The 23527-nt window shown below is 40.5% G+C and overlaps 1 protein-coding gene across 1 annotated transcript in view; it reads right to left on the minus strand.

Annotated features, from left to right (window-relative positions):
- Positions 1-23527, minus strand: part of cep41 (centrosomal protein 41) — an 87013-nt gene that overhangs the window by 50485 nt on the left and 13001 nt on the right. The window contains exon 3 of the mRNA XM_076302534.1: positions 399-462. Coding sequence (XP_076158649.1) covers positions 399-462 — 64 coding nt within the window. The remainder of the gene's footprint in view (positions 1-398; positions 463-23527) is intronic.

Consider the following 23527-nt stretch of genomic DNA (forward strand, 5'->3'; position numbering starts at 1 on the left):
TACCCCATGCCAGGGTATGTGATGATGTGGGATTATTTTAATTTCAAAGACCAGGGGAACTTTATCAGGATGCATAGTATCCTGGATGAGAGTATACCAGGGAGGCTACATCAGGTACACATTGTCCTCTGCTTCATGTTGGGGTTCTGTTCACTCTGTTGCGACTTATTTTCCGATAATGACAATACATGACATAACACAATATCTGTTATATACCCTGGTTGGCACTCATGTATGTAGGCATTTACAGCACACAAAGGAAACATATGGAAATCTGTTCAGTTTGTTGAAACATTACTATTTTCTTTGGTTACAGTAAAAAAAAAGTCTGCTTGCAAGTTCAACTGTTCTCTAAATTAGCGGTGGAGATTTACATTAACATCTGTGTATCATCCTACCTGTATCCAGTCTAGACTTCACATGCTGATAACGTGGATTTTGAGGAATCCTTTTCTTCAAATACTGCAAAGAAACATAACTTTTAGCAAAATGTTTTAACCTTTTTTTCAAAAGGTTTAATATAATAAAAAAATCCAGAAAAGAGGAAAATGATGACGAAAAAATCCAGGTCAGTTGGATTTCTAAGTTAGTTGGTTTGAAAAATTAAGCAGAGGTATGAGTGTGGATGGCAGAAGTACAGTAGAGGAATCATTGGATGGATAATTCTGAGTGTGAATGCACTTTTAATAAATGCATTACCAAATACATAAGCCAATGGTGTCATTAGTTTGCTAAATCAAGCTTTTTACGTACTGCACACTGTATGTTTGTATTAAGTAAATTCACCTAAAAGGTTCTCATAAACCTTAAAGCCCTTGCCTGCACACTGCTTCTAAGTCTGACTCAAACAAGAGGTATTAAGACTATGAAGGACATTAAATAAAAGTTATGTTTTGAAAGTTACTGGCCATTTCTGAAATCTCTCTAAATTTAAGTTAAGACCCTCATATTTAGGAAACAATTTGATTATTAGCAATAAAAACATAATATCTACAAAAAATCACCAATCGTCAAGTCACTATAAAATGAGAAAAATGCTATGTCTGCCATTTTGAAAAGAAAGGATGTCTTCGAGAGTGTAGTAGGACTCAAATAGATGGCATAAATGTGGCTTGACATTAATCAGGTTTCTCGGCCAAGTATACTTTAAGGAATTTGGTCTCTGCATTTATCCCATCCGTGAATTGGTGAACACACAGACCACACAGTGAACACACAGTGAGGTGAAGCACACACTAACCCGGAGCAGTGAGCTGCCTTGCTACAGCGGCGCTCGGGGAGCAGTGAGGGATTAGGTGCCTTGCTCAAGGGCACTTCAGCCGTTCCTACTGGTCGGGGATCGAACCGGCAACCCTCTGGTTACAAGCCCGAAGCCCTAACCAGTAGGCCACGACTGCCCCAAATGAATCACTGGGTCTTTGGAGGATATGCTCCCACTCCAACACAACATTCAATATCACTGCAGTGCAGATGACACTCAATTTTACTTGCCATTAACAACCAAAAGTGCCTGCACTTGGGAAAACCTGTTGACTGCCTTAATGACAAATAGTTGGATGGCTACACATTTCTTACAATTAAATGAAAAGAAAACAATAATTTTTGGCCCATCTAGCTCTGTTGCTAAGCTAAGCAATGCACTTGGACCACTGGCTGTAAATTGCCACAGTGAGGTCAGAAATCTAGGTGTTTAATTTTGATAAACAAGTCAGTAGTGTGGCTAAGGGAAGCTTTTTTCCAACTAAGAACAATAGCTAAACCAAAGCCCTGGTTCTCGCATAAGATACTGTAAGATAAGAAGACAAGATAAAAAAAATACTTTATTCATGCCGAAGGAAATTTGACTGTCACAACAGCACCATCCTGTGCATTAAACACAACCATAAAAGTAAAATAAGTTTAGGAAAAAAATAAAATAGTAACTAGATGTACCGCATAGCGGTACAAAATATGACCACCGCTCAGTCCTGTACATCCGTTCCCGCGAAAATAAATCACAGTAATCAATTTGTCTCCATCTTCTACTCCAGGGGTCCCCAACCTTTTATGTACCATGGACCGGTTTGATTCCTATTTTTTTTTTCACGGACCGGCGGGGGGGGGTGGGGGATGTCGGGGGTTCCATGTTCCATATGTGTTGTGCATGCATTACTTGAAAAGAACTAGCTCCAGTTATGTATGAACAGTGAAGGTAACGATCTCTTGTGAATAACGTGAACTTGAAGAAGTGAAAATTGAACAATATGAACTATGAATATTGAACAACTTGAAGCTACATCTATAAGTGTGAACATGCTTAACAAAATATGGGAACAAACCATGGGACTAAATGTGCATTACGAATATAATCAGTGGGAGCCCTGCTTGTTTCCCTGCAACAAAAAGCTTCCATCTGGGGGTGATGGAAGACATTGACACCCTCAGTGTGTTTGAAATGTCCAGTCGATTGCGCAATTTGGTCTTAGTTGCAGTCATTGCCGAAAACCCGGCCTCGCATAGATACGTGGTGGGAAACGTTTTCAGCGCTTTTACGGCTCTCTCGGGATATTCTGCTTTGGTTTTGATCCAAAAACCCGCCAGAGAGGTTTCTTTATACACACTCTTAAGACCACCGTCATTTGCAATTTCGATCAACTGCTCTTTCTCCTGCGCTGACAAGATAAGACTATTCGGGATATTGACAAATGGGTTGCGGACCCACTCATTGGTTTGCCGTGGATCTTTGGAGGATGGGACGTAAAGCTCAAACTCATTTGAAAGCGCAACAAGGTGATCGCGCACCAGCTGCGAGAGAAAGGGCCCTGCCTCTCTCCCAAAACCCCGACTACTGTTTGGAACATATCAAATACACCCCGGTCCACTCGTCGTCCCCACAAATCAAGCTTGGCTTTAAATGCAGCGACTTTATTTGCCAGTTTAAAGACAGTCGTCATTCTCCCCTGGAGTGACAGGTTGAGGTCATTAAGCAACCCGAATATGTCACACAGGTAAGCGAGTTTTGACACCCAGTCCTCATCACTAAAATGTGCAGCTAACGGTGACGGTGAAATCTCTGCAGCGGCTCTCGCAACTCAAACACTCTGGCCAGTGACCTGCTAAAGATGCTTGTTTTTTGTTGCTCATTCTAGCAGTTTAGCTAACTTCGTGTGACACTACCGTTCGCCAAGAACTGATCAAGTGAAGTGAGCTGACCTGAGGCTGCGAAGCGCTGAAGGCAATACTGTATGTAAAAGTGTTGAAGGCGGGACAGACAGACGTACGAATATAGACCTTGCAAAATGCAAACATGCGTGCAATCAAACAACTGCATATAGGCCTATGCCATGTAAAAACGTGACATTATTGCAAATTAAATTTAGTTTAGTTTGCATGCATTTTTTTTTAAACTCATGTCGTAGGCTATGGCCCGGTTAGGAATGTCCTGCGGCCCGGTGGTTGGGGAACGCTGTTCTACTCCATCCCCCACTGTTTGACACTTTTGTGCCCTTCCCTGTGTATGCTTGTTTAGCATGCCTGTGTGTGTGTGTGTGAGGGCCACACCGAAAGTAGCCTACTGGCGCTGCAAAGGTGAATAGATTAGCCAAAAAATGTGTAGCATTGTTATAAAACCTTTAAAATCTCTAAACAATTACAAGTAGGGCAGTTCATCACAGTTCATCCATTGCAACTGGATTGATGAAAGGTCATGTACACCTGTAGGCTACATCGAATTTGGGAAAAGCAGAAGGTATCAGTTTTACTTTTATTTATTTATTACAGGGTTCCTACCAGTGTTGCGCGGTCTGCCCGAAATTAAGCGGTTGCCCGCGGATGACCGCGGTCACCCGCGGTTATGAGTCATAAACAAAATATTTTAATGATATTCGGGTCATTTGCGGACGGGTCAGTTAAAATTAATTAAATATATATTTTCTACAAATAGGCCTACTTAGAAAATCGCGAGAAGGCTAGCATCCATACAGTAAAGCATCAATACAGTAAAGTCAACAGTAGCCTAAAGCTGAAGACGCGAGTTAAAATAATAAAGACACCCCTTCAGGGAAAGCGATATAGGCTATGGGAAATATTGGGAAAAGTTCTTAAAGAAGATGACAGTACAAGTTATGGTCTATAGGCCTACTTCTTGCGAAGCCATTTAAAAGTATGACAGCCAAAACGGGCAGCCTGCAGGAATAAATGTTATGGCACAGACTACAGCCATATCTAACGGTATGTATAGGTTCGCGCATGCATAAATGTTACCTTAGTTCGTTGTGTTTGTGACTTTAAACAGTGGATGTGCTTTAGTAAAGCTTTGTGCTTCATTCAGCATTATAAACCAGTTCTTACGCTAAAGTTTTGACCAGCAATGTCTCCCTCTCTTGCCTACCTTGCCTCACCATTTCTGTTTTCGAAAGAAAGATGTATGTAAGATGTCAATGGCCTTCAAATCTTATCCTAGTGTTCTAATCCTTGGTGGTTGCGTGCGTGCTTGCGCTCTTATTCTCATTCTCTCTCCTGCGCAAATGTCCTGCATGCCTACTGCGTGTAGTTCTACTGCATAAAGTTTCGCAAATAAATTAGTTTGTTTTACAGAAATGGCCTATACTGTCACACTGCATGCAGGCTATAACCAAAAGCACACCTTTTGTAAATAAGCGGGTCGGATCGCGGGTCGGGTATAATTTTGTCCTAATTAATATTCGCGGTCCGAGTTGCGGTCGGGTTGATTAAAATATCGGGCGACCGCGGGCAGCTTGTGACCAAACCCGCGCAACACTGGTTCCTACACATTTTCCATTTCAAAATTCCATACTTTTTCCATACTCAATTTTCCAAACTTCTCTGTAGATTTTTCTGACCATATTCTCGACATTGCGGCCACTTCTGGTTTGGGATAACTCGGTGAAAACAAAGGTTATGTACAACTGAAGTGAATTAAAAAATTACACTTAATATTCGTCCATTTAGCTGGGCCATTTTTAGTTGCATCTTAGTTGTAGCATAGATGTATCTTGACGATGGGGACTGACAGTTAAGCTACACAACAGTAGGAATGGTTCATTATGACCTGAGTGAAGTAATTAGTACTGCAAATGCAATAGTCTGGAAACACAAACATTTCTCCATACCCTTGTTTCTTTTTTCCATACTTATCCAGACCTGGAAATTACTAAAATCAAATTCCATACTTTTCCAGGTTTTCCATACTGCGTAGGAACCCTGTTATTAATAAACAGAACAATCCCGGTCAGTTCCATGCAGTTTTCAACAGCTATCAAGAAGAGAGGTCATGCCATGGATTCTTCTACATATGCAAGATTTTAGTCATCTTTAGTTCATATGATATTCAACTTTATTGTCAATGCACAAATTAAATACCAGTAGTCTAAAACGAAATGCAGTTTTGCAAATAAGACAGATCAAGCTGGGTTCACCCAGCCTAGTCCATGTTAGGCGCCCGATAGAAATATTGTTTAATTTTGCGATTGAGATATCCACGCTCTGGCGTCCCCTCTGCGACGCGTTCGCCCCCCAGTTCCAGAGCTATTCTAAATGCAAAAATGCATAGAGGGAGTTATGACAAAACCGTGACTGTTAACAAACTAGATCCTAGAAAGCTGTTAGCTTTCCTAAGCTATAGCCTATAAGGTACAAGCTAGGCCTATTACACAGCATTAATTGTCACTAGGCTATGCTGGCGACCCAAATAAAATCTCCTTTGGGAACCAATTTACAGCATCAAGCGGACTTAAAGCGATGGTTCGGAGTAATTTCACCCTAGGGTCCTTTGCACCATGACCCCGAGCCAAACACCCTCCCAGAACCTTTTTTCCCTTGGTCGAACCCTGGTCGAGTAGCGCTATCAAAAACTAATGACGTTCTGCAGTCGTGATGGAACCAACTTTTATCTCGTAAATTACCCCACTAATAATGCCCTGAATGGTACAAAACTTCTGCAGTAGTACAACTACGACCTTTAGTCCAATAACGAGGCATTAGAAAGTTTGTAAGTGCACCAGGAGTTTATTTAAATAAGACTTGCCTGATTATCTGCTACTATACCGCTGCATCGACGTTTCTTCCGTGATTTGGGAAAATCCTGTAAAAGTCCTGGCAGGAAGCATGCATAAGGATGTAGATCCAGGAATGCACTAATATTTTGTTCGTAGTCCAGTTTGCAACAATTATTAGTTATTACTAAGTTGTAAACACTTCGAAAAAAAATATTTAAAACTGGATATACCAAAAAACGTTGATGTAATCGCTTCCTGCAAGGACTTTTACAGGCTTTTCCCAAATCACGGAAGAAACGTTGATGCAGCGGTATAGTAGCAGATAATCAGGCAAGTCTTGCAACTCCTGGTGCACTTACAAACTTTCTAATGCCTCATTATTGGACTAAATGTTGGTAAATCATCCATCGCACAGAATAATTTTTGTAGCACGTGCAGGTACAGCCCTGCCCTTGATACATCTCTCAAAGTGTGCGCTAAAACATTTGGTTTAAATGGAGATGTTGATCATCACGGGTGTGTTAATAAATCTACAGTGCACTGTGAAGAGTTGACACAAATTATTTACTTTGACGAATTTATGTAGTCAATTACGTCGTCTCAGCCCTAGTTACTTTACTTTTGAGCCATGCTCTTCCTTACTTGAAACACCTTTCAAAAATAGAGGATTGAAGTAGCCTAGTGTTGTTTGGGAATGAACGTTAGCTCAGATGCTTTTTGACTTTGTGGTCTTAATGCAACATTTTACAAAGCACTGACAAGGCCACCAAGGACTGTGAGCTAATCAACAGCAGAAAAAACTATTTAGCAAGCAGAAATGTCCCAGCCCAGTGTTTAGGATGCATCATAGACAGGTTATCTTTCAGGTATTTTCCATTAAGCTACACTAGTGGCGGTCATAATAATAACTAGAAAATGTAATTCCGAGGAATTACCAGTGCATGAAAATGTAAAATACATTGTTAAAACAGATAATGCAGAGATAGTGACAGCTGACAGTTGGGATGGCTGAACAGTTAAATAGTTGAGTAGTTTAAATAGTTACATTATTTAATAGTGAATTACTGTAGTGTGGAGTTTTATTTTGAAACAGTTGTGGGCAGAGGAAACAGTTGGCGGGAGTCATAGTTGATGACAACGGTGGAATGGCTGAACAGTTAAATAGTTGGATAGATCAAATAGTTCAATTATTTAATAGTGAATTATTGTATTGAGGACTTATTTTGAAACAGTTGTAGGGAGAGGAAACAGTTGGCGGGAGTCATAGTTGAGGACAACTGACAGTTAGGGTAGCTGAACAGTTGAATAGTTGAATTATTTAATAGTAAATTATTGTAGTGAGGACTTTTATTTTGAAACAGTTGTGGGCAGAGGAAAAAGTTGGCGGGAGTCATAGTTGATGACAACTGACAGTTGGAATGGCTGAACAGTTAAATTATTTAATAGCAGTGGCGGACCGTCAGGGCCTTCAAAGCCTTCTCTGAAGGCCTAACTATTTTCAAACGAATGAAAAAGTAATAGTGTCTTTAATAACATTGTACTTTAGCATTTATTATTTGCTTCTGCTTCTCCTTCCCCGATCGTTCTTGACTACTGATATCCCACAGCTGTCCGATATGTGATTTGATTGGCAGATTGTGTGAACAAATAGTGAGGGGGTGCGATACATTTTTATCCAATCGCACGTCTTCTCTTGTTAAGTCCCGCATCAGGCCTTCACAAGGAATCACTGCATTTTCGGTACCTAAGCAACCATTAGAAATCATATGTTTGGATTCGGCTTGATTGATGGCTACATCTGACTGATTAGCCAATCAAATCGACCTGTAATGGCGAGGTAGGCAGGTCTGACTGCAATGTTCCAAAAGAATATCCGGAACCGTTCATCACAATTTTGACGCTGTCTGTTTTACGTGATGAACTTCGTGAGCAACTTCTGTCAGTCAGACAGACAAACATTCACTGGAAAAGTACATGTCACACTGACATGACTATGGTTATAGTTATGAACAGTAAATTGACCGTTTTTGTTAAAAAAATATATATTGATACGCCTTCATTAAGCAAAATAATATAGGCTAATGTAACATTACAGTGTCAGCTGGACTACATGTTAGCAAGATGCACATAACGTCAGCTAGCTCTGCACGTAGCCTGGTAACCTATGCAGGAATTGGTAAGTTTTGTTTCATGTTTATTTGATAACATAGACTTGTAGTACAGTAGTACTATAGATGCTTGTTATCTGGCCCTTTTCTATATAAAAACTGTTTTTGTGCTGCTTGCAGACTGCAGTGTCTGCTTAGTTACTCAACTCTGTATGCTAGCTTAAAGTTGTGTTGGAGTTGGCTTTGGTGAAGATGTCTGGATCGGCATCTATGTGAAAACTGTCATTTGTTTTTGGTTCCCTGCCCTGCTAGTTTAGTCTGACTTTTTATCTCTCTGAGTTTTGTGGAAATTATTGGTGAAATCAGACCATCAGACCAGGCTATCAGACATTCTAAAATAGCCAACAAGCAGTAGAAGCATTAGGGCAGTGGTTCTCAAACTTTTTCTTTCATTCCCCACTTTGATCAAGGGGGCATTCTCGAGCCCCACCTGTCCCTCATCGCTCTAAGAAAGTGGTAGGTCAAGCTTAAAATTGTCAAATTTATTGAAATAATGACAAGTTCTAAATATATCCTCTTCAACATCAGAGTTAAAATCAGCTGGTGCTGCAGATATAATATATACATAAGACACATATTTCTGTTTTCCAGCAACATATTAGGAAGCATAGGCCATTTTACAGCATTGTACAATATATTCAATGAAATAACAACATGCTGCATTAAATGGATCCATAATCCAGTCATACTGAGCACTGCTGGTTGGGAAATAATTTTGAAATAAACTTTGCAGGGATGTGATGTAGGCCTACTGTTTAATACATGGGATCACAAGAGTGATCCCAATCAGACGTTTCAGCGATTTCGCTCAGAAATCTCAAAGGCATACTGTCGCGATCGAGGCGCCTGTCCCATACTCAAGTGTTTTTGGTGAATCCAGTAATCCTATTTGCTAGGTGAGGTAGGTGCTTGTCTTTGCCTTGTAACTGGGCATTTAACTCAAATGTATCGCTAAGATGTATCAAATATATCGCTAAGATAGACCAGCTTCGTCAAGAAATGTTCATTAGTGAACGTGCTTGCAGATTCAAACATGCGCTCTTCCTCCAAGAAGAGGCGACTCGGAGCTCAAACGCGCGACAGCACTTTACCTCGGGAAAGCCACCTTGCCTCGCTGTGAAACAGTACAGCCTTTTGGTCAGCTACCATCTCTTCGCAAAGTGCGGAGAATAGACGCGCTTTTAAGGGCCGGGTTTTGATGAAATTCACCACTCTCACAACGTTCAAAATCTCATATAGGTCGGGACTAACTAAGCTGCCTTGACACGAGCGCTTCCCTATGAATAACACAGATGCGTCCATTGCGCATCGGGTGCTACCTGGGCCCAGGCTACAGATAAAAAAAGAAATAAAAAACTCTTGTTTTTCACGTCAGTTCGCGCCCCACCTGGCATGTCTCCGCGACCCAGTAGTGCCCACAGTTTGAGAAACGCAGCATTAGGGCAATACACATAGATATAGGGCAATACACATAGATATACGGCAATACATCTGGTGACTTTTATGTTTAATAGCATGGTGGTGTGCTGTGACGTTTTTTTTATAATTTTCTTTTGAGACATTTTCTCATAGTGTAGGCCTACTACCGCGAAATAGCCTACGTTTGGCAAACACTGTAGGATAGCCTACTGTAGTTTCACGTGAATAATGCAGAGCAGCGTGGTACCTAGAACAGTTGCACTGTAACGTTAACGTTAGAGCTACAACTAAATAGGAGAGCCAAAGTCTGAAGCAAGTTTGCTGATGTCAGATTAAACTAGAATTGCGGTTCCGAGGAACTGCAAGAGTGGGTTTGATCAGGGGCATGGAACTCGGCCTCATCCAAGGATTCCAACGGTACCTCATTTATGAAAATCGGACATACGGGTCAAAAGTTACATGCACACGCCTTCATATACACAGACAGCCCAGCCCAGCCCATTAGACATTGCCAGATGGCTTAGAACTCTACCAGGTGCAAGCTTAAGCAATTAGAGCTGTGATGTCACAATCGAAATTTGAATTCTGAACATTCCGCCATTCATTTCAATGGGGCCGAAAAACGCAGAAAAACGGGAATACCGCGAAAACGACAAGGGCCAGCGACACGAAATCAACAAGCAAGTTACACCGGTTCGGGCCTGAATTTTTGGAGTTCGAACCGCGTCGATAGCTCAAACGGTCTAGGAGCAGTAGTTCGGCCAAAAAGTGGGCTTATAGGAAGATATAATAACTAGAATTGCGGTTCCGAGGAACTGCAAGAGTGGGTTTGATCAGGGGCATGGAACTCGGCCTTATCCAAGGATTCCAACGGTACCTCATTTATGAAAATCGGACATACGGGTCAAAAGTTACATGCACACACCTTCATATACACAGACAGCCCAGCCCAGCCCATTAGAGCTCTGCCAGGTGGCTTAGAACTCTTCCAGGTGCAAGCTTAAGCAATTAGAGCTGTGATGTCACAATCGAAATTTGAATTCTGAACATTCCGCCATTCATTTCAATGGGCCCAAAAAACGCAGAAAAACGGGAATACCGCGAAAACGACAAGGGCCAGCGACACGAAATCAACAAGCAAATTACACCGGTTCGGGCCTGAATTTTTGGAGTTCGAACCGCGACGATAGCTCAAACGGTCTAGGAGCAGTAGTTCGGCCAAAAAGTGGGTGAATAGGAAGATATAACTAGAATTGCGGTTCCGAGGAACTGCAAGAGTGGGTTTGATCAGTGGCACGGAACTCGGCCTCATCCAAGGATTCCAACGGTACCTCATTTATGAAAATCGGGCACACGGATCAAAAGTTGTCTGCATTAACGCAACATCCAATAAGCTAAAACGCATAAATAACATGGTTGCTATGGTGGTCGCTAGGTTGACATTACAGGGGTGGTTTCTAGGTTGTTGCTAGGGTAATTAGTTAGTTGCTAGTAAGCCATCTTAAGCTGACTGCATAAAGTGATTATTTTAAGAGATACATTTTCAAACCAGAACTGTGTATAGGTCATGGTTAAAAACGTATCAGAATCTCAGAAATAATCACGTAATGCAGCCAGTTTAAGATTTTTTAAGAAGTCAGATTTTTTAAAGGCAATCAAATTTCTGCTGACTCTCTTCTGGCTGCGGTTAAAGGCCAGCGCCTCCTGAGAGGCCTGAAGGGTCAGTTCTGAGGTTGTTGGCTGCTGGAACCGAAAAAAGGACTGCATTTTGTTAAAAGACAATGTGACTGAAGTGCGGGCAAAGTTTGCACAGAAATGTACGATTTTTCCCACCCTCATCGACCTTGTCATAAAACTTGTTTAAATGATCACACGACGCCTCCTTGCTGCTTTGTTGTCTACATCAGCATTTCTCAAACTTCTTTGACCTGAGGCCCAGTCAAGGCATACTTTGGGGTCATAGGGCCCACCTACATGAACCCACCCCCTCCTCCCAACCCCTATCAAATTGTAATGATATCACAATTATTATTTTTATACTATATTGCTATACATGCACTTTAAAACAGTCAATGTTTAAAGTGCTAAGATTGTTCACAAAAGTTTGTGAAAGCATGCACATCAGAGTACTGCTTTACTCAGGGGCGGAGCTACATGGTGGCCAGGGGGGGCCACGGCCCCCACTGGTCAAAGCTTGGCCACCCTGCTGGCCCCCCCAGCTCCGTTCAGTGAAAAGTAAAAAAAAAAGATTGCTGCCGGTAGCCTACTTTGAAAGGAAGTGTAGCCTACGGTTCTAATCAAATCGTGAGTAGGCCTAGTGCAGCAGCAGCAGGGGACAATTCAAGTCATCTGTTAAAAACACTTGACAGTAGACTACTACTTACTTAACCTCAGTGACAACAGGTGAGTTGATGATGACTTGGAACATTAATGTTAAAATGTGACACTAATCATAGCAAAGTGAGCTGCGTTGGGCTGTTCTTGTTAGGTAGGCTCTGACATTGACGTGTGAGGCTGATCAAAAATAAGCTGATGCCCGCGGTAACGCTGTTACAAAAATATTTTGATAATATTCGGGTGAAATGCAAGCATATTAGGCACATATCTCCGGATGGCTCCAATAAAAGTAGGCTAATAGTGTCTAGCCTAGGCTACTTTATAAAAACATAATTTGCTGACTGCGTGTGGTTCTTGCCATAGCTGGTCAGGCAGAGGCAGGCTGCTGCGTTGCCTGAGTTCTTTGTTACATTGCTCCGGTAATTGCAACGAGATGAAACCTTAACTGCGTGACAGAGCAGAAGTGGGGCTTTCCAACGAGACTAAACACTTGTCTGTGCGATCAAGTATGAAAATACAAAAAATCATGAAATTAAATCAAATTGCATCATATTTAGTTTACCTACGCACCCACACTCTCGTTTGAATTAGGCTACTCGCGAACCCGTGATCGCATAGATATGGCATATCAGAAGAAAGAGGAGGCACAGGGCTATCCATTGGTACCAAGTATATCAATCCTTCTGGGCTATAAAAACAGACAACGTGACTGCAAAATAACATCATGTACAAAAACCAACGCTTCACAGCCATTACTCTCGTTTGAATTAGGCCCTACTCACGAACCCGTGATCGGATAGATAGCCTACGCCACGCATGTCAGATGAAAGAGGAGACACAGAGCTATCATTTGATACCAAGTACATCCTTCTGGGTTATAAAACAGACGAAGGGACATCAAAATAATAACTTCATATAGCTCGACTTACTTACCCCACGTTTTTGTGTGTTGTTGTGGTGGCAAAGCATGTTCATAATCCAACGCTATAATGTGTTTCTCTATGGCATAGCATGTTCATAATCCGGTTTTGAGATCCTAGCAAATTCCTACATGGCATCCAATTCAAGACTCACATTGCATCCCAATTTATTCGACAAAGAAACACCTTTTTCCCTTCACTTTGTTCATGGCTCATTGTTCTTGTTTGTGTATGGCACTTACAATGACCAGGATAAATGCTTCTAACTAAAGGTAGTGAAAAAGCCCTTAAAACAGTCTAGGGTTCTAAGGGTTAATGTCTTGATTCAGAGCCATGTTACTTACAGCCAAGTACTTGGAGTGGATAACAGAAAGAAATATAGTTTTGCCATCAGTATAAGATTAAATATCTGCATACCATATTTGTAGTATTTATTATTGTTCTTTGAGTTAACATCATTTGAATATGACTGATTAAGTAAGGTGCATTATCATAATGTACTTTTTATAGCATTGGCCTATTTATGGAAAATGTGTTGGAGTGGACAACAAACTGTTCAGGTTGTCTGTGAATGGACCTGTGTATCAGTTGGCTTTACACAATTTATTGCCATTATTAAAACAGGGTATCCTAATCTTCAAAACTTTTTGAGTAGTTTTCATATTGTAGTTTTGATTCCCAAGTGCCACCCCAATAAAAAGTCTGGACCCAGCTGGCCCCCCCTATAAAATAATCCTGGCTACGCCCCTGGCTTTACTAATGTAAAATATAATTAGGCCTACACTAGTTTCTTTGTTTTTGCATTGTTGCATGATGCTTGCATGAGAAATACTTCTCAAAACAACAGCAATTATATGGGTGCCGTTGTTTTGGGATGTTTCCCTCATGCAAGCATCATACACTGATAGAGTATATATATGCTATTTAATTACATTTCATTTGAATGCCTGAATGTAAGAATTCAGGAAACACAATACCAGCTTTTAAAATTTCTGTTGTTTACTAGTTTATGTAAATCACATAACACATTAACTGTTCATACTACTGATAGCCCATTACTGTACACAATAATACTGTGCCCATTCATTAACATATATTAAACATCAGGCGTCTTGTTTACACATTTAAACCATATTTGCACTTCGAATTTCGCTTCCAAACTGTAATAACTACATCTACGAAGTCTAAAGAAGATAACCATTAAGCGCTGTCTCCTCTTTTTTTACATGACCTTTACACTTAGTGCTGGCAAGGCATTGAACTGGGCTGAATGGATTTGGAAAATATATATATATATTTTTTTTAATGACCTGTATCAACATGGTTTGGCTTTAAAACTTAGTGCTGGCAAGGCATTGAACTGGGCTTCATTCAAGGATTCCAACGGTACCTCATTCATGAAAATCGGACATACTGGTCAAAAGTTACATGCACACACCTTCATATACACAGACAGCCCAGCCCAGCCCATCAGAGCTCTGCCAGGTGGCTTAGAACTCTTCCAGGTGCAAGCTTAACCCTTAAGAACGTAGGTTTTATTTAAACCAACGTACTCCACTGGGTGAGTTTTTTGGGCTGCGTCACTAGCGTTCTACACTGACATTCTATAGTCATTATTAGGTGGCCTACAATCTATGCAGTGCAGCATGGCCTGATCTGTTTTATTTCACGTGAATATTGCAAAGTACCACACACACACATGCTTTCATCATGTGATCACATGTGTTGCATGCATGCACCTGATTACGCAAATGAAGTCGCGCTGACAACGTGTTACAATTGTCACGAGGATAACAGGACACGCGAATTAGAGCTTAGATCGGGCCCAAACAATCAAGCCCGACCCTACCCGAGCCCGTGCACATTGTGCCAGAGCCCGACCCGGCCCAACACATTAACTGTAATTATGAGCCCGAGCCCGATTTAAACCCGACATTTTTTTTTAAATACGTGGGCCATTAGCCTATAACTGACGTTCTCAACTACAATTCCGAGCTGTTTGAGCTACAGAAATCCGTTTAGAATTATATTAATGAATAATGCAACGGAGGATGAAATGAATGTAGGCTAAACTATGTTTGTTTATTCAGAATGGAATGGATTGCAAATGAATCCGAATGAAGAAACGTAAGCCACTTACAACGTAAAATGATGTCCCTGCAGCAAAACTCAACGCATTTCTCTGTGAGGGCTTGCCTCGCTCTCAGGTGTAGGCCCTATGCTTGGAGAAGTGACAAAAGAGGACATTGAAGGCTGGCTATCATTATTTCTGCCATGGCAAGCCTGCTTCATGTTCATCTTAAAGTATTTTTGCTGTCATAGGTGAACATCGTGCGCACTTAATGCACGCAACAAAGCATAGCCTATACCTGACAAATGCATACCTCCGACTTTTCTCCAAACTTGCTCGAAGTTATTTCTCCTGTTTTCATTTTTTTTTCTTTACATCTTCAAGCTTCACGTTGCACTTAAGCTACACAATACAGCACAGCAGGCCCGGTATGATGCGTGCGAGTGGAGAAGCTGCACATGACACGTGTTGCAGACGACATTACAAATGACATTTTGTAACTCTGAGCCTAACTTGTATAACTTTGTATACACTTGTTACTTAGGCCTACTTTGATAAATATATAATATTTCTGAGTCTGACATAGCTTTAGCTCCCCACCCAAGTAGGCTAATGATAAAAATTAAAAAAAACTTGATCAAGGACCCGGCCCGGCCCGGCCCGAGGATAGTGGCTGGAAATATCGGCCCGACCCGGCCCGCGGCTCGGGCTCGGGCAGAGAATCTAAACTCTAACGCGAATATCTCTGCTCTTACCTCAGACGGATGTTCAATGTCCACATCAGAGTTGTCATTAGATGTAAAAATAACCCTGATCTCTTCATCAGTAAGCTGACGCCTTTTCAAATGTGCCATGACTAATATTATCGATGAAATTGTATAGCGTCTGTAAATACTACGATTGTTTTCTGAATGAATGAACGGAAATAAAGCTGTGATTATAATGGGACAAGATAAAGATGTATGCGCATTTCTTGTGCGAGTTTTAATCATGAATGTAGCAAACTATGTTTCCTGAGCCGCGTGCGTTACTCAAAGCTACATAGCTCGTTTGTTTGTTTCCAGCATTCCGTACATTTCGCGGTCATTTTGATTTTCATCTTATCAGTGGCCATGAGATTTGACTAAACACTGAATAACATCATCATTTATTTTTTAAAAAAGCACTAATTTTGCTTGTTTTATTGTGCTTGGTGTAATGACTGACATTCAGAAATATGGCAATAAATGGCAGTGAAGCTAGCAACATTTGTAGCCTCCTGTAAGTAAACGTCTTCCCAATACTTGCCACTTCCGTGGATTTTGTCATGTATAGCCCGACCACACAATCATAATATAAACTAGATCTGCAAAATGTGGACATAACAAAATGGTAGTGGCAAAGTGATTTGCGAGAGATCTTTGACTTTGAGAATGTACAATGTCAGCCCATGTTAGCTAACAAGTGGTAGCCCATTGTTAAGCAGCAATTAGAATACTTATGTAGCAACATTCCAAACACAAAAGTGTGACGGTACGCTTTTACGGATAGTTAACGGCCGTCACACCAGTGTGACGGTACGTTCTTAAGGGTTAAGCAATTAGAGCTGTGATGTCACAATCGAAATTTGAATTCTGAACATTCCGCCATTCATTTCAATGGGCCCAAAAAACGCAGAAAAACGGGAATACCGCGAAAACGACAAGGGCCAGCGACACGAAATCAACAAGCAAGTTACACCGGTTCGGGCCTGAATTTTTGGAGTTCGAACCGCGTCGATAGCTCAAACGGTCTAGGAGCAGTAGTTCGGCCAAAAAGTGGGTGAATAGGAAGATATAATAACTAGAATTGCGGTTCCGAGGAACTGCAAGAGTGGGTTTGATCAGGGGCATGGAACTCGGCCTCATCCAAGGATTCCAACGGTACCTCATTTATGAAAATCGGACATACGGGTCAAAAGTTACATGCACACACCTTCATATACACAGACAGCCCAGCCCAGCCCATTAGAGCTCTGCCAGGTGGCTTAGAACTCTTCCAGGTGCAAGCTTAAGCAATTAGAGCTGTGATGTCACAATCGAAATTTGAATTCTGAACATTCCGCCATTCATTTCAATGGGCCCAAAAAACGCAGAAAAACGGGAATACCGCGAAAACGACAAGGGCCAGCGACACGAAATTAACAAGCAAGTTACACCGGTTCGGGCCTGAATTTTTGGAGTTCGAACCGCGTTGATAGCTCAAACGGTCTAGGAGCAGTAGTTCGGCCAAAAAGTGGGTGAAAAGGAATAATAAATAAATAAATAAAGTAAACTTAAGAAGAACAATAGTGGGCTTGCTGGATCAAACCCACTAATAATAAGAAAACTTAAGAAGAACAATAGTGGTCTTGCTGGATCAAACCCACTAATAATAAGAAAACTTAAGAAGAACAATAGTGGGCTTGCTGGATCAAACCCACTAATAATAATAATAATAAGAAAACTTAAGAAGAACAATAGTGGGCTTGCTCCGCAAGCCCACAGCATGGCAAAGCCATGCTGTGGTCTTGCTGGATCAAACCCACTAATAATAATAAGAAAACTTAAGAAGAACAATAGTGGGCTTGCTGGATCAAACCCACTAATAAAGTAAACTTAAGAAGAACAATAGTGGGCTTGCTGGATCAAACCCACTAATAAAGTAAACTTAAGAAGAACAATAGTGGGCTTGCTGGATCAAACCCACTAATAAATAAAGTAAACTTAAGAAGAACAATAGTGGGCTTGCTGGATCAAACCCACTAATAAAGAAAACTTAAGAAGAACAATAGTGGGCTTGCTGGATCAAACCCACTAATAAGAAAACTTAAGAAGAACAATAGTGGGCTTGCTGGATCAAACCCACTAATAAAGAAATAAAGAAATAAAGAAAACTTAAGAAGAACAATAGTGGTCTTGCTGGATCAAACCCACTAATAATAAGAAAACTTAAGAAGAACAATAGTGGGCTTGCTGGATCAAACCCACTAATAAGAAAACTTAAGAAGAACAATAGTGGTCTTGCTGGATCAAACCCACTAACTACTAAATGGTTTGGACACATCATTGTAGTTGTTGGGTTGGGTTGGTTGGGTTGGGTGGCATTGCTATATGTGCGTGCGAGTCATGAACATAAATTAGGCAACCGATAGCCTAAATATTTCAAAGTAGTCTGCACAAACCCATACTTGAGTACACTTGGTGTTCACTTTCAATATGACATGGACTAAATTGCACGTCTTTACTGGACAGCAGCAGGCAGCAGTTTATAATGTACTTGTGAATATAGGTGGTAAATAAATAGCCTAGCAGCCTACTTTGCTGCTGAGGGTGATCTGTTAACCAATAAGCAATCGGAGCAATAATTGTTTGTGTAATGAAGATTGTAGTGCTACAGACTCGCGTAATGAGAGAGAAAACTATTCCCCCCACCATGAAATGCTGGGAAATTGCACACATTTTAACGCTGAAATGTAAAAAAAAAAAATTTCCACCATAACGGCCCCCTATTATTATTTTTGTCAAAAAATAGTCATCATTGAAGGCCTTACCACTGAACGCACGGTCCGCCACTGTTTAATAGTGAATTATTGTAGTGAGGACTATTATTTTGAAACAGTTGTGGGCACAGGAAACCGTTGAATAGGATCTGTAGGATCTGTCTTAAGACAGCCATATTGTAAAACTTGCATTTGGTCTATAAACTCTATCAGAAGGTGGATAAACTCCATTTCTGTAATTTCAGAGGTGGATAAACTGTGTTTAATTGTGTTTAGCCTCCACTACATCCCTGGTACCACTGAAAACCTCTAACTTAAACCTCCTCCAGGGGTGGTTTAAATTAAACTGCTAGTCCAGCTTTATCCTGGGTTTAAAATTACTGGTGCAACAGACTTTGTTTAAGTTGTCCGTTATTGTTCGTGCAAATATAGGCCAATTCATGTTCCCTTGCATTTTGCAACTGAGGTCCATGGTTAGTCTGAATCGAAAAAGCATTATGTTGCATTATGGTGCAACATAATTAGTCAGTAACCCATGATTTAATCCAGTTTTAAAGTTAAACCATGTTGGTGCAACCCTATGGAAGAATATTAGACTCAAAAGTTTTGTACGTGTGCATCACGTTTTGAAACTGTAGAAATTATTTGTAACTGTAAAAATGATCCGTAAAAATGATCCGTAAAATAGATTTGTAAGTGTAGAGCATATTTGTGATTTTGACAATTACTTGTAAGCTTACAGATCATGTTTACAGTTACAAATAATTTCTACAGTTTCAAAACGTGATACACACGTACAAAACTTTTGAGTCTAATATTCTTCCATACAACCCACCCAATGACTCTTTGACTAATTACTAATTAATTTGGACCTATAGCCTAATAATAATAATAACACAGGGTCTGGGGGGGGGGGGGGGGGGGGATCTCCCCCAGCATTAAAAAAAAATCTGGTTGCTAAACACACTATTTTAACGTGATTTGAGGGGGACAGGGTTAAGGAATAAGCTACTTAAGACATGTTGTAGAAACACAACCACAGCATGTATTTGTGTACAAATCATCTCCTTTAATTTATTTGGTTATAGTTTGTGATTCACATTAACAGACAGGGCAAAACCCAGAACGATCTGATTAAGGTCACTACCAAACTTTTCTCAATTGATTCTATAGTACTTTTTCGCGTAGAATCCATTTCTGCTTGGGACATTTTTATATCACGCATAGTTACTGAAATAATTTGCATATTTGAATACATTAGTGAATAGAAATGCATATGAATTAAAGAAATGTAAAGAAATGTATTGATAATATGGCTGTAAGTAGATGAGTTAATGGCTTTATGGCCAAATAATATTCAAATTGTATCAAATATAACAAATGATCAAACAAAAGTATGTTTTTAGGTGGGATATTGCAGTTACATTATGCAAATTAGATTTTTTTTTAACCTCTTTTGTTCATGTGCCACTTCACCTTTACAAGAACATCATGGCAAAGCAATTATGAATGTTTTTACGTAATTAGTGCAAATATACACTCTGTGCATTATTTTGTGAGAGCTAATTTGCATATGGGTATCATTTTGTTGACTAATTTGCATGCAAGAATGGGTCTGTGAGGAAATATTCGTATTGTTACAAATATTGTTTTCATGCTGTGTTGTAACTGATCTTTCCCTCCGGTTGTCCACTTAATTTAGTAATAGTAAAACACTTATAGAAATAGTATACAGTAATAGTAAATATCCATTTTTTATATCACACATAGTTAATGAGCTATTTTGCATATTTTGACTAATTAGCAGAAATAAAGGGTATGGATTGTCCCACTTATGTTTGGGTGACATTTTATGATAGAATATTCTTTAACCAATCTCTTTCAGGTGTAAAGGTATCTGCAGTGTAATATTATACACCCGAGTTTTTCGCCATGCGCGTCTCTTTTATTCAACAATGCGCTCAGGGGTGTGGCAATTAACAACCTAAGGTGTGGCCTGGCACAAGATCTAAAAATCGCTATCATACACTATCTAAAAAGCATTGCACTGACCAAGAAAAAACAGTTTTTTAGCGAGGTGCATATGGAACACAGCTGAAGATGAACTGTCACGAGATGTAAGCAGCAACTCTTCTGCAGGATAAATGTCCTTTAAATGTCCTTCTGGTTTTATGTTGTCATTCAAACATTATTGGGGTAAGTGTTGCTTTTTTCAGGCTATGTTTTCAATGATAACCCATTGTCAGTCAATAGTGAAAGTAATTAACTGTGTATCACTTTTTGTCTTTGACTATGACACCACGGTGAAGTTAGTTTCACTTTGCCAATGAGTTCAAATAATAAAAGAGTGCAGATGTGTGTAGGCTATACTCTGCTAGGTTTTAGTAAAGCATGGTTTAGTGGAATACTGTTTTCCACTAAACCAAGTTATCCATACGGTCTCAGGTGCAAGCAGATTCCTTCAACTGCGCCGCTGACTATCAAAATACCATTGCGCTGTTTGAAGTAGCACTGCTTGCTGTTAAAGGGAATGACAGATGTCAGTTTCATTGGTTTAAAGGATGTTACGCCCCCATGATCCTCCTCACCCATGACTGTGATTAAGAAACATAAGACCAACATTTTTGCTCGACATTTAATAACAAAACCATCTCCAATGTGGACTGGACAAACCCCGAAATTTGTTTAAGCTATACGCCAGTGACCATGCCTTTTAGATCGCCAAAATATAGCCCAATATTTAATTTTTTCCATTTCTTCTCTGTCCAGTGTAGTCTCTGAGCGGCTGTAAGGGAAGGCAAATGGCAGGTAGCAGCTTCCATGGTAGTATACATCCACAGCAAACACATCAAATGATTGTCCACTCAAAAGATTTAGGGCCCTATCTTAACGATCGGAAACACAAGTAGCATATCAAACGCAAAACGCAAGTAGCTTTGTGGGTGGATCTCTGGGCAATGTTGCTATTATACCGCTGGGATAAATTACTCTTGTGCCTGACGCAAATCTAAAATGGGTTGGTCTGAAGTAGCTACATTACTCATAGGTGTGGTTTGGGCGTCACATGCAATAATTCAATCAGAGAGTCATCTCACATTCCCTTTAAAAGCAGGCGTGCTTGTCCCATGGCGGATTGCTATTATAATGGCTGATTTGCCAGTTGCACACCAGGAGCGGTTCACAGCTGATGAGACCGACGTTCTCGTCAGGGCCGTAAAAGACAGAGAAATGGCATTGTATGGGGATAGGAGAAACCGACCCAAATTAGCTTCGGTTAAACAGGCGTGGGAGGAAATTGCCACAATTGTTTCCATGGCTGGCATTTTTCTTTTTGACAACATGTAAATAAAGAAATGTCACAAAGACATACTTTCTGATGTTTTGAGCTTACTTCACTGAATCACGAGGTTATGAATGCATGGTGATATTTTTGCAATGTAGTCTAACATTAGACCGAGATTACTTTGCTTCACTCTACCTCACTATAGACGATGCAGCTCTTCTGCCAGATAAGCTCTCCTCTTCCGTGCTGCTGCTGGGGCATTTGGGTTAAATGGCATCGGCACATGCAGTTCAACATCACTCCTTAAAGGCGCTCTAAGCGATGCTGGGTAACGTCACTTCTGTTGACTTTCGCGTTACTTTTACCCCTTGCATCGCAAGGAACCAATCACGTCGGTGTATCTGATATAGGGGGGCCCTGAGGCAAGCTAAACAGATGACAACAGTGCCGCAACGAATCAGTCAGTAAACATTGGTCGTAGTGCTATCCAAGTGCGTCGAAGTCTGGAATCAGTTAGTAAACATTGGTTGTAGTGTTATCCAATTGCGTGCAGTGAGATTTTCAAATGCATGCTTGGTGCCGCCCCTCAAGTTGGGCCATTTTCATTATTCGTGGCCAGACCCTTAATCTTTCTAGATTACCAGGGTCTGGATTTTCCAGGCTAGTAAAGTGTCTCCTAACCTATTCAAACACCTGAAGCACATCTTCAGTATGCCGAATGTTCGTTCAATTACACTGCATGTTTGTGTGTGTTTTAGATTAAATAGCATTGCCAGGAGATGGCAGACATCTGTCACAGCCTGACGGGTCAGGCGTAGCTTACGCCTACATTCCTCCTCACTGAGGGAGAGATAGGTCTGTCTGGGCCGGCAGACCCTCTCCCTCCCGCATCTAATTCTCTGTCCCAAGCCGTACTCCATCTCACTGTGCAATAGAAAAATTATGAGCAAGCGCATCTTAACCAAATTGTGGACACGCTACATTATTGCCGTGCATTCACCCTTAAAATAGCATCTGAAAAAACGCGCCACTGACTTTAGACTAGGTTTTTCCTGGTCTGTGGCGGAATTGTTTTCTGAAACTGCAAAATAGCACCAGGGAACGTTTGCGCCGGAACACGCCTCCTCTTTTCTCTGAGCCGTCCCCGGGAGCTCAAGTTCATTCCCTAATTTACCGATGTGCGTCTGTGGAGGGAAAATTCCACTGTATTCCACTCGAAAATAATAGGAATGCAAAATAGGAATGAAACAAGCGCTTGTGTACAAAGTCACTGTGCACTGAAAATATGACCAAAAACCTTTAAATTGTCATAAGATTTCTTTGACATGTAAACCATTGCCTCCTACTATGCAAATGTTACGTTAGCTGGACATACCAGTCTTGATATGACAGCTAGCAAATTATGCTGATGGCAATACTGGTTGAAAGGTACATTTCATAGAAATTAATGTTGATTACCAATTCACATTGAATGGTAAAATGTTTTCTTTTTTATTTTATTATTACTGTATACTATTTCTATTTAGTATTACTAAAATCAGTGGACAACTGCAGGGGATCGGAAGATCAGTTACAATACAGCCTCAAAACTAGAATCTATTTCTTCACAGACCCATCCTCGCATGCAAATTAGTTGATAAAATGATACCCATATGCAAATTATCTCTCACAAAATAATTCACACAGTGTATATTTATACTAATTAAGTAAAAACATCCATAATTGCTTTGCCATGATGTTCTTGTAAAGGTGAAGTCACACATGAAGGAAAAAGGTAAAAAATTACCTAATTTGCATAATGTAACTGCAATATCCTATCTCAAATCATACTTTT

The sequence above is a fragment of the Alosa pseudoharengus genome, unplaced genomic scaffold, assembly GCF_046254945.1.
Source record: "Alosa pseudoharengus isolate Yale_2024_CS ecotype anadromous, Long Island Sound unplaced genomic scaffold, YU_APseudo_1.1 YU_APseudo_1.1_scf_10, whole genome shotgun sequence".
Lineage (NCBI taxonomy): Eukaryota > Metazoa > Chordata > Actinopteri > Clupeiformes > Clupeidae > Alosa > Alosa pseudoharengus.